Here is a 12,500-nt window from a genome sequence, read left to right on the forward strand (position 1 = left end):
GTAAATACGTCAGCACAGCCTTCTTCCAATCTTCTCTCTCAACTTGAGCAATCTGCATTTGTTTGAGGAGCTACCTGTTTTGGCGCTCAATTTCACCGTTCGCCTGTGGCCACAAAAGAGTAATCTTTCTATGCCTAATGCCACTGTCCTTTAAGAATGTTTGAAAAGATTCTGCCATGAAATGAGGAACATTATCGCTTGTCACTGTGTAGGGCAAACCATGAGTCACAAACATTTTTCCTTGGCTATTGATGGCCAATCTGACTAATAGTCAGTCACTGCAAAAACATAGTCCCCAGTCGGTAGTGGACCCATAGAATCAATTCCAATGCTTTGCCAAGGTCCTTGAGGCAATTCAGTCATGCGAAGAGGTTCAGGATGGCACATCAATGGCACTTTTACAGAATGTTAGGGCTTCTCTGTCGATACCCGGCCATTAGACCTTTGTACGTAAGCGCTATTTCATTTTCTCCATTCCTTGGTGCCCTTCATGGCCTAATTCAATCACTCTTGGTCCTAGCTTCTTTGGCACAGCAATTCTAGTCCTTCGAAGGACAATCTTTCCGAAAAGACACACCTGTTCTCTAATATGAAGGTATTTGTATTTTGCACAGTTGGAATCTTCCCAATTTTCCGTCTCTATGCTCTGTCGCACGTACTCTAATTTTTCATCTACTGCAGATTCGTCTTCTATTTCTTCAATGGTCATGGATTGTGGCGCCGCCGTGTTGGCAACAAATCTGATGTAGTCTTCCGTTACATTCCTGGTCTGTGCTTGTTCGATCTCGTTTTTTCGAGACCACGGGGGTTGGCGCAGTGGTGAGATCTGTGCCTTCCGACCCTAAGGTCCCGGGTTCCATTCCCGGTTCTGCCGAGAGTGGAATATTTGGTGACCTTCTTTCCCGCTAAATTTCACTCAGCTTTCCATCCTCCCGAGGTCGGTAAAATGAGTACCAGCATGAATGGACTGTATAGAAGCGGCTGCCATTTGCGCCTGTATATGCTTCCGGTCCGCTGGGGGTAAATTGATCATTGTAAAGCGCCTTTGAGACGTTTGTGATAAAGGCGCTATATAACTGCACCACTTTACTTTACTTTTTACCACGCATCTGCAATATTCATGTGTCCTGGCAAATACTTCAAAGAGAATGAATAGAGCTGTAACCGCAGGACCCACCTCTCGATTCTCGCAGAGGGTCTAAAGCGAGCTGAGTAGATCAATTCCAGAGGTTTGCGGCCTGTCCACAGTTCAAAATCCACTCCATTAAGATACCCATGGAACCTCTCACAGGCCCACACAATCCCTAGGGCCTCCTTGTTCGTTTGCGAATACCGTTGTTCTACATCTGAAAGTCCTCTGCTCGCATAACTTATCACATGGTTTTCTCCCTTCTGTTCTCGAACTAGGACCGCCCCCAAGCCAACTGGGCTTGCATCTGTAATGATCTTTGTCTTGGCTGTAAGATCAAAGTATCCTAATGTGTCTGCTTGAGCCAAGCGTCTCTTCAGGTCTGTAAAGGCTAGTACTTGCTGCTGAGGGCCAAATATAAATGGTTCTCCCTTTTTGTCAACCTTCTCAATGGCTCTGCTACTGTCGCAAGGTCAGGAATGAATCATGCATTGAAATTCACTAGGCGTAAGAGACTCTTGACGTCTGACACAGTTTGTGGCTCACGAGCTTCATTCATTGCCTTAACTTTTTCTTGAGCCTCTCAACCTGGTCAGCACTTATTTTAGTTTCTCATCATGCTCCGCTCTATCAGAACCATAGACAATAATATCATCCGAGATGTTTACCGTTCTGCTGCAATCATTTCAAACTTGCTGGATCACTTGCTGATACTTCTCGGGGGCAGATGTGATACCAAACATCAGTCTCTTGTATCTGAACAGCACTTTGTGCGTTACAAACTTCGTGATGCTACGGGACTCTTCACTAAGCTCAATTTGATGATATCCCCACTTTAAGTCTAATTTACTGAACACACTGGCTTCTTGCATATCCTCTAGGACTTCATCAATTGTGGGAATTGAATGCCTTTCACGAATTATGGGTTTGGTGGCGCATCTCATGCCCACACATAACCTAACATCACCATTTGGCTGAGGAACCACCCCAACAGGGTTTACCCAGGGCATTGGGCCGCCCTCAACTTGCTCAATGATGTCTTCTCGTAATAATTCGCCAAGCTTCTTCTCAATCTTTTCCTTCAAGCTGAATGTAGGACGCCGTAAGGGTTGCGCAACTGGCTGGACTTGTTCGTCAACTTGTAGTTTCAGTTGAAAGTCTTTCAACTTTCCAATTCCTGTAAAAAAGATCCTTGAATCTCGTTGTCATTTCACTTTGATCTACACGTACCACGCAATTCAATGGGACTTGCAATTTCAAGATACCCAACTCAGTGGCTGATTCTCTTCCCAGTAATGGTTCTCCTTGCCCTTTGATGACTGTGACATCAGCTGACACACTCTTGCTGCCTAAACTCAGATCTGCTGTAAAGGTTCCAATCACTTCAAAAGGGGTAACTTCACAATAAGCATACAACTTCTTTGTACTTCTTCAGTGATACGCACTTGATATGCTGCTTCGTCAATTGTTCCCACAATGCTTGGCTAATGACATTTGCACTTGCTAAAGAATCAATTATCATCTCCACCGGAATACCTCCAATGTTAACCGTGAGTTTTCCTCCTTGAGTCTCACCAGCAACTGTAAACACATACTCGTCTTCCTCTTCCTTACATTCATCGACCTTCATATACTGTACACGTGATTTACTGGGAATTTCTTTAACTTTGGTTTTGCATGCATTTGCAAAATGCCCACTTGAGAACACTTTGAGCACTCTTTTCCCCTGGCCGGAAACAGGGGGTCTTTGGCAAAATGTCAACGCCTTCCGCACCGATAACATTCACCCCCTGGTAAAGTCGTATCTCGACTATTCCGTCTGGTCCGTCTATCACTCGTACTCTGCGTTTGTCTTTTTACTAACCCGTAATTCCGGGAAATCTCCTGTAAGGTTTAAAGTGTGAGTGTTTGGCCTTTTTCCAGAAGCTTGCAATTCAATTCATTGAAAAGACACTTCGATATTATTTGATCACTGATTTGAGCCTCCATTCATTTGGTCGCCATAATCACACTGCTAAGCTTTGTGCCTCAATCGTACCGCAAATTGGTCAATCGTTTCATCTTCCCCTTGCACCATTTCTCTGAATAAATGCCGCTCATATGGAGTGTTAATTTGTGTGACAAAATGTCTGGTTAAAGCATATTTGGTTTTCTGATAATCTTTCGCACTCCAAGTGTCGGCCAAAACATCAAAAATATCTTGGACATGCGGCCCAGCGCAATGCAGAAGAAGAGCTCGCCTCTGCACTGTATTGTCGTCCTTATCGGAGACAATAATCAAACCTTTTCCATCTCCATATAACTGAAAACTACGAAGCCATCGTTTACACTCAGTGCCCACGCTACTCGGATCACTGTTGACATCAAACAGTCGAACTCCTCCAATATCCCAATCTCTCAAATTAATCTTCAATGAAAACAGTGTTCCCACCCTAAACCCCATCCTCGTCGCCAGTTGACAACTAGATGAGCCGGATTAAACACAACAAAAGTCTTAAGTGTCAAACAACGCTCACCACTCCCGTTTTACACTACACTATTCATGTACGACTTTCTGAAGTATAACAACACACTGCTTATGTAACCTACACGAAACATCCTACAACCGTAGATGGCTTGCTCTCCTTAGCATGGGTATTTTTCTCTTGACTATTAAATTTTATCGAATCTGTGGGGGGGGGGGGGGGGATTTATAGAATTAACGTTGAGCTTATAAATGCTAAAATAAGCTTTAAATGTAGAAATAAACTTCACTTACCTCTACGTACAGTTGTCCTCGTAGTTTCTGTGCAATGGGAGAGCCAACTGTGTCCCTTTTAGACGGGTTTGTGGCTTACGAATTTTTACGATGTCGTTAGTTGTCATTTCCCCCACAGAGCACCCACTTTCCCCTTTCGGAATTGGACGACGTTAGACAATCGTCCAATTAGAAAGGAGCAATCAGCATGACGGTTTGTGACTGGCACATGAGAATCTTGCTACGCATTCCTACCGCTCGAATACTGTAGGATATTGATTTTCTTCGACGGCTAGCTCCGGGCCGTTTGGATGGATTCTCGATCGGCAGGTACAGAAGAAGCCTAAATCTTTCGACCTTAATGCTGCGGAACGATACGATTTTCTAGGGGAAAATTTTTCCGGCGCTGGAGCCCTTTTTTAAAACAAGGATTCCTCCCTTGTCTTTCTACTATTACCACAGGCGCCCCAAGCTCGGTGTGAGCATGGCCGACAAAAATATAAGGATTTGTATGGGAATCCCGATAAAAAGCTTAAGAAGATAATTATATGAAAAAATTCTCAATTAAAAGGCCTAACCTTATTTCCAACGTGCGTAACTTGATGGTGGGTTGAGATGAGAGTTCAATCTTTGCCAATTGATTGTGATGTGGAATTGTGACCGTGGGAACATTTTATCTAGGAATATTTGACTCAAATTGGTGGCACCTGAGAATTTAGTTTCCAGCCTGGGGATTTTATTATACTGTTGACAACCACGAAATTGAGAAATGGCTCAAATCGCGTCGGATCTGGAAAATAACCACACAGGAAGGAAATTACCCACGTTAGCAATAAGGTTAGGCTTTTTAATTGAGAGTTTTTTCATATAAATACCTTCTTAAGCTTTTTATCGGGATTCCCATACAAATCCTTATATATTATTAGGAATAGTAAACAGCGAACTCAAAATCCTTCAGAATCGTTCAAAAAACCGCTTTTGAGGCAAAAGGACCATTATATACAACAGGTAAGGTAATTCAACGTTTATTTAACATTGACTGCGACATACATACTTAGGGATTTTATATAATATCGTTATAGGTGAAGCAAACGGTAAATCCAGTACATTTACTAAAAAATAACAATCGGTTACTCACACTCATTGTGTGAGCGCCCTGTGTTTCCCCTCGTAAGGAGAAGAAAGGCTGGTGACTCGCAGCGATCTCGTCCCACAAATTGCTCTCGCATGACAAAGCAACGGTCCGAATCGCTATAAAAACACCACAGCCTTAAGGCCAGATAAGTTTCCTATTGATGTGATATCTTGCCTTAAGGCGTTGGTGTTTTCATGGCGATTCGGACCGTTGCTTTGTCATGCGAGAGCAATTTGTGGGACGAGATCTTCCCTTTATGAGGGGAAATGACAACTAAAGACATCGTAAAAATTCGTAAGCCACAATCCCGTCTAAAACGGACACAGTTTGCCCTCCGATTTCACAGAAAAGACGAAGACAACTGTACGTAGAGGTAAGTGAAGTTTATTTCTACATTTACAGCTTATTTTAGCATTTATAATTTTATATTTTCCCATACAAAGTCATGAATGAACGGGCATAACAGTTTCAAAGAAATAGATCATTTTATTTTAAGTACATATTCGAGGGGAGTGATAAGTCTTTATTTTTGTGCCATTTAGAAATCTAAAAGGGTACTGTAGTAGCAATTAAGAGGCAATAGATCGAATATTAATTCTTGAATTTTATTTAATAGCTGGACCACCGAAAATTTGCAATGTACCCCCCTGTCCCGCGACTAAAGAATTACCATTATGATAATTCTTTCGCCGCGAGATAGGTTGTTGAAAATTGAAGAAATTGAACTAATGCTGAAGTTTAATCCAACATGACAAACCTCAGATAGAAATCTATACTCTTCACCATTTACCCTTTACCCTTTACCCGTTATCCTATAATGTTCAGGTAGAAATGATGGACGCGAATACGCAGGTTTAAAGGTTTCCAGGTCTGAAATCTGAATATACACTGTATTTGTCTCACACCGATGACAAACATACAATGTACCTTAAAGGACAGATTTTTGAACATTTGCTTGATCCTCGCATTATTTACTTACCCCTCTTGATGCCAGGAACCCCATCGCTGTAGCAATCTGTTTTGAAAATGAGACCAGGTCGTATGTGCGCAACTGCGCTACCTCTCCTTGTCCGTGATAATACTTGTCAGCAATTCCACGGCTTTTTCTCAGAAAGCCCAGTAGATCTCCACAGTGCAAGTATTCCATGATCAAAATTGGGTGTACTGTGTGGTAGAGATGGTCGTGCACCGTTATGTTTTTATTACTGCAAGCTCGGCCGCATCACCGGACAGCAACAACAACAACAACGGCAATAATAATAATAATAATAATAATAATAATAATAATAATAATAATAATAATCATCATCATCAATAATGATAATGCTAATAATAATAATAGACTGGTTCCATAGAGAGGTCCAAGGACCAGGTCCACAGCTGGGGTAATCCATGGACCGTCACCTGGGGTCTATGTTTTGAATACGTCCTTGTTATCAATGTTATCAAAGGTAGCAGTGAAGTCACTCCTAGTGTTTTAGTCTGGATTACTAAGATAACTTATCTTTGTTTGTCAAGAGACTCAATTAATGGCTGCAGAAAATAGCACAGTTTTCGTGGGTTGACATTTGAGGTTAGTGCCACTTGTAAAATATCAAGAATAATAATAATTATCAGTTCTTAAAAACCGTGGTATTATCCATTCTGGCAAAACCTGATATCTGGGAAGAGAAAATTGTGAAAAGAATTAAAAAACGTGCATAAAAACAGAAACAAAATAGCTCCTTACTCTGGGTGGTAACGGAGCCAATAAACTCTACGACATTTGGCAGGGGGCTGTCAGCAAGAGCTTTTCCTAACCCAATTTCTCTCATCAGCGCCTTTCGCCCTTCCTCCCCTGAAGTTGCTGCAATCATAAATTAGATCAAAATACAATAAAAGAGGAAGTTCCCTAGATAGGTACACCTCAATATTCGGCTGATTGGAGAAAGTGTAATGTAGCGGTTGGATTGAAGCAAGCATGGAACAAAGGCTAATGCATGAAAGTAATTAAAGCATCAAATCCTCTTCCTCATGCACACGTCTCCCTGAGAAGCTTGATTTAGTGCAGACTTAGGAACACTGCCCTTGATGTGTTTCAACAAAGTAACGTTAGCTTTGTGTGCTAATTTTTTAACAAGAACTTGTTATTGAAGGCCTGCGTGATTTCTTGATTCTCGGCTGTACCACATAAGAAAATAGAAGAATACACAAGAACGCTCGGTCACACGACTTAAGGATTCACGGTCATAAACGTACTTAACTTCTATTTCCTGTTTCAAATCGAAGAGCTCGATTTTCTTTTTTTTTTTTTTTGCTACAGCAAGTTCCGGGAAGTTCCGGAATAAACTGTGCATATTGAAATGTCAGCCTTTGTTCTATGAAACAGACGCCATTGTAGGTTAATTAAATATTCCACTGTGTCCACCAGATTAATTTGCGCAAAGCCTACCAAAACTACGCGCAGAAGACTCTACGCACAAAGACACTACTTAGCAGGGGAGTAACAAGAAAGACTTTTCCCAACTCAGAAAAAAAAAAGGAAAAAGAAGAAGAAGAAAAACAAAAGAAAAAGAAAAAGAAAACGAATAAATTTCACTCGTTTTCCGAATGGATTGCTTTATGGCAATCCATTAACAGGCCTGATTCCCTGTGGGACACACTTTCTTGTAGCCGATTCCAAGATCAAAAAGAGCTGGCTGCCAGCTGGTAAGGATCGGTCCCAGGCACCATTCATTGTGCCACATTAGGGGCGATCAGCTCCTTAATAAAAATGCTGTAGAAAAGAACATCATCTTAAAATATCCCCAATTTGAATTGTTGGAACCATTCAGATTTATTTTCCAACTATTTTTGCATGTAAAATGTATGCTTCCCTGCAATATTGAAACTAAAATGAACAGCATTTCATTTAGAGGGATAATTAAAAATCTTAATGCACTTGAGCAGGCGTTCTCTGGAAACTCTCGGTTTTCAGCATTTCACGTTCATTGTTACAAAAAAAAAAAAAACAATTCAAAGTGGATGAGCAGAGAACGTTGAGATGTCACTGTATTTGTTGCTTTAGCTCCACTAGTTACCATAAATTGAATGCACATGCTGTGCAGTCAAATTAATGAGTAATTTGGAATTCAAAGTTACTCACGTTTGAAGCACTTTGCTGCAACAAAACGTATGCCAGGTTTCCCATTTTTACGACTCAAAGTTGCTCTCCAAACTGTTCCAAATGCTCCTGAGCCGATGACCTCTTCGAGTCTTATTCGGTCACGAGATATCTCCCATTCATCCACTTCAACTTCCATCAACTTCATCTCATGACTTTCTTCAAAATCTGTTGATCTTAAATCCAGAAATTTAGATTATTTTTCATATATTATTCACTGGTGGGTTGACTGTTCGTCACTAAATTGTGGCATGAAATTAAAGCTTACATGCACTTCTTACACACTCTGCTGACATGTCATTGATCTGTTCACTAGATCCTACATATTGAACAATCAAAGACAGGAAACTAATTCCTCTGAGATAATAACAACGTTAACGGAAGGTTAGAGAAACGATTATTATTGCATTAGTCGCTCAAGTAGAATTGTGAGATCGTTGATCAAAACTGTGTTTGAAATACAAGTAAGACCTTGACTTGACCAAAGCTCTAGTGATGCAGCTCACTGAGTACCTATACGTATCCACATATCCTAAATTTGCATTATTTGAATTACTTTTTAAAAATATTATGGTGCTTGATAGTTCAGAGAGAAGGCAAAAAAAAAAAAAGATGACACGATTTCATGTCTTTTTAATGTTATGACATTAAACCTCATAAGACGTCTTGGCTAGTAAAGGGTATCATGTGACCACGGATGTTAAAGTAAACATCCTTTAAAGGCAACTTTTTGGCGAATCGGGTAACAACAACCAGGCGCAACATAATTCAGCTTAACTCGTGTATTTGGCTTCTAAAAGATTCGACTTACCTAGCTCTGGCTTCTCAGCAAACCAATGAACACAATAGCATGTGAAAAAAGGGATAGACTTGGTTAGATTCACTAGTATGTGGAGATGGATTGACAGCAATGATTAAAGTCAGGCTCCTAATATTACTATATTCATCTGATTTTCATGTTGTGTTAATTATTCACAATGTTAGTGCCAAAAACAATACATGTAGCCGCATCAATGTTTAAGCATAGCATTTTTTTCTCTTGGTCAGCAAGCGTTCTTATTCTGCTATGTGTCTCCAAAGATTGTTCAATTCCACATGATTGCAATTTGTCATGTGGTCGTAATTATCAAGGTAACTGATAACTTTAATAATACCTCACACCAACATCTAAAGAAAACAAGGGCTTTTTAAGGACGTTCGCGCGAAAATCTTCCCACATTGAAATTTGTTTCATTTCTCGCATGAAGTTAGGTCATAAATTACTTATTCCAAAAATGAAAAAAAATTGGGGGGTCACCGACTTCGATTCGGAGAAAAAGGCAAGGGAAAAATGCCCTAATTTCGATAGAAAGGTCATTATAACGGGATAGCCTCATCTACTTATCCGTCCAAAATCATAAAAATAATACGTTAGAGTGAAGGTTTCTGTGCATAGAAATATAGGAGTGGGTTTTTTAGATAATTTCATGCCGCTGAGTATGTCTTAAACAGTAGAGTTAATCCTGAACGAGCGTTTTCGTACGCGCTACCCATTGTGACTATTTCCGGAACTCAGGACACAAGGAAAGAAAACTGTTAAAAAAGATAACTTTCATTTCATCATATTTTGTAGATTGTAAGAAGAGCAAGTGATTCGTGTCTTAAAAATAGGGGTCACCGATGATCTAAACGAGTAAAATCGATGTGATGTTGCGAAGCTCTTGGAAAATTTAGTTTGTTTGTTTATTTTGTCGGGGAAGGACTGGAACCCAAGACAGGATCGATGAATGAAATGCTTTTGCAAAAAAAAAGAAAAAAAAAATTCTAATCTTTGGCTGTTTCCTCAAAGGTTCGCACTATTCAAGTGGATTAGAAAGAGAAGATAATTCTGCTCTATTTTCATGAAATATAGGAAAATAACTTCAAAAACATGCATTCATTTTGAATTAAGAAGTTCGTAACGTAATATAAAAGATTTTAAAAAACCAACTTCATTAAATTTACACAACTTCTCTAACTTTAACTAACCTTCCTCGAGTTTTCAAAACTTTCAACCACTACTCGATTAGCGACCTTTTCCAGCCTCACGGTCCTTTCTCTTTATTGTGTCATGATGAATTGGAAATAAATGTGTCATTCTTTAGCCGACCTGGAAACTTGTTGTTTGGTTTTGTCGCCATAAGATCTTAACTAATGCTAAAAGTAATGCGTGACCAATACAGTCGCGATACCTGCACATTAAAAGTTGCGTAGAGACAATTAGCGCGAAAGTCCTTAAGTTCATGAACTCTGAGCTTCCGGTTTGTTGCGTTACGTTCACGTTGACGAGTTTTGATTTTGAAATTGAATTGCATTCGATTTTTAATGAGGCTGGAAAGTTTAATTAAAAATTAGTCAATTAAAAACACATTTCCATCAACACTGATGTGGCTCAATTTCGAAACGTTTTTTAATTCCACTTATAAGCTCCCCCACCCCCCTTCGCCCCCCCCCCCCCCCCCAAAAACCCGTTACGAAGTTGTATAAGCCCAGGGCTTCCCTATAATCGGAATTTTACGGCTTTGTTCAATGCTGAAGGGATTTACTTATAAGTACAGTAATGACTCAGCAAAACTCACAATAATCGGAGTGCTCTTAAAGTGGCATCCCTGTCACCTTCAGATAAGTCGTAATCCGAGCTAGTATTATTGGAAGTTCATAGATTCGATTCTTGTTTTGGAACACTTCGGTCTTTTTTTTTGTATCAGTATCCCTGAGTCACTTTTTTTTTTCAATTTTTTTGTATCAGTATCCCTGAGTCACTGGTAAGTAGATCTCTCACCCATCAACCAAAAATATATCAGAATGTACGTGTACATCACCTGTAAGTACATGACTATTGCTATATGGAGTAAATTCTCCACAAAAATGGGGCATTGTATCTTCATAGTTCTGTCGCTATTTATAACAGCATTTCTTTGTTTATGACGTTTTAAATTCCTTAAGAATTAAGAATAAAAATATATGTATGCAGGCTTTTACATTTACCCATTGTGCGTCGTTTGCAATGGTACCAGGCGATGATTGCTGTTACTGCAACAGCAGATACCGGGCCGACAATATAGTACCACTCTATAGCTGTAAACATGAAAGTTCTTGATTTCAAATTATGGTAAAACAAACGAAGAAAATTGACATGGTAATTAAATAAAAGGGTTCTGTAGAAAGAGAATCCAGATTGCAAAAAGACCAGAAATTTGTATTCCAGCTTTCCATGCGATGGAACCTCGTACTCTCTTCGGAGTGTTACTCCAACATGGGCACCCAACGAGAATATAGTTCAAAACCACTTAAACATAGCATTGTTAAACGTATTTTAGTATTTAAACGGTAGATACAGGCATATCTAGTGATCCAAAAATTATAGGGATCAAAACTTATCTTTTCGAAAATTTTAGCCAGAAAAAAGGCTCCCGAAAATTCTAGGTGACCTTTTAAGGGTACAAATTTACTTATACCATTTTTCAAACGTTCGAAAATCCTAGGAGAGGCAGGCAAGCAAGACATTTTACAACAAATGTTCCGAACATTCTAGATCTCAATTCGTCTTCCGAACAGATATTTTTCGAAAATTGACGTTGGGTGCCCCTGCTCCAAAACAGTCAACAATTTCCATAATACCGAGACTGCCGCTGTATGTTATGCCTTTCATGTATCTACGTTTAAGTCTAACAGTAGCACGAAAGTAATTTTTAAACTGTTTCCTCGACTCTCTATTGGAATACATTCGAACAGACAGTAGTGGCTTGCGAGAGGGAGAGAGAGGGAGGTGGGGGGGGGGGGGGAGGGAGGGAGGGAGAGAGATTTGTCTGAGCTTAGCTTCTGAGAAAATCAAAATGAACACCTCTAAATTGTCCAATCATGAGAGCCTGTCAGGTTTGCAGGTAAATAGAGAATGATAAAGGAACATTCTTGTAAAATGGCAGGGGCACCCAAGGAGCCTTTTTTTTTTTTCAACATTCCTCAAAAAATATCATGGCCATAACATAAACCACAAATTGGCCTTTTGGAGCAATTTCTCTACCTCTTATCTGTTCCGCACTCCCAGCAGAAACAAACAAGATATTCAGATGGGCGAAGGTTTCCCAGCCAGCAAGCATACTACCAACATTTGAATACATCGTTGGCCAAAATAGGCGCGGCCTCGGCGGATTCACCCTTCAATAGTGATAGTGATGGGGGCAAAGAAGCGAAGGCCAAGCAAAGCCTTCAGAAGAAGAGCGTGAGTAGATTCATAAGAATTTGCCAGCACAACAAAAATATTTTTCTTTGCAACTTCCCAAACATTTTTTTGAGCAGGCAAATGCACACCTGCGGAACACATACGTTGAGGAACACC

General features: G+C 40.0%; 1 protein-coding gene across 1 annotated transcript in view; it reads right to left on the minus strand.

Annotated features, from left to right (window-relative positions):
• LOC138055989 (fibroblast growth factor receptor 1-like) overlaps positions 1-12,500 on the minus strand; it is a 58,087-nt gene that overhangs the window by 14,081 nt on the left and 31,506 nt on the right. Inside the window, exons 10-14 of the mRNA XM_068901845.1 lie at positions 11,150-11,239; positions 8,412-8,462; positions 8,126-8,311; positions 6,731-6,847; positions 5,981-6,165 (exon numbers count right to left, since the gene is read on the minus strand). Coding sequence (XP_068757946.1) covers positions 5,981-6,165; positions 6,731-6,847; positions 8,126-8,311; positions 8,412-8,462; positions 11,150-11,239 — 629 coding nt within the window. The remainder of the gene's footprint in view (positions 1-5,980; positions 6,166-6,730; positions 6,848-8,125; positions 8,312-8,411; positions 8,463-11,149; positions 11,240-12,500) is intronic.

Source organism: Montipora capricornis, chromosome 7 (assembly GCF_036669925.1).
Source record: "Montipora capricornis isolate CH-2021 chromosome 7, ASM3666992v2, whole genome shotgun sequence".
Taxonomy (NCBI): domain Eukaryota; kingdom Metazoa; phylum Cnidaria; class Anthozoa; order Scleractinia; family Acroporidae; genus Montipora; species Montipora capricornis.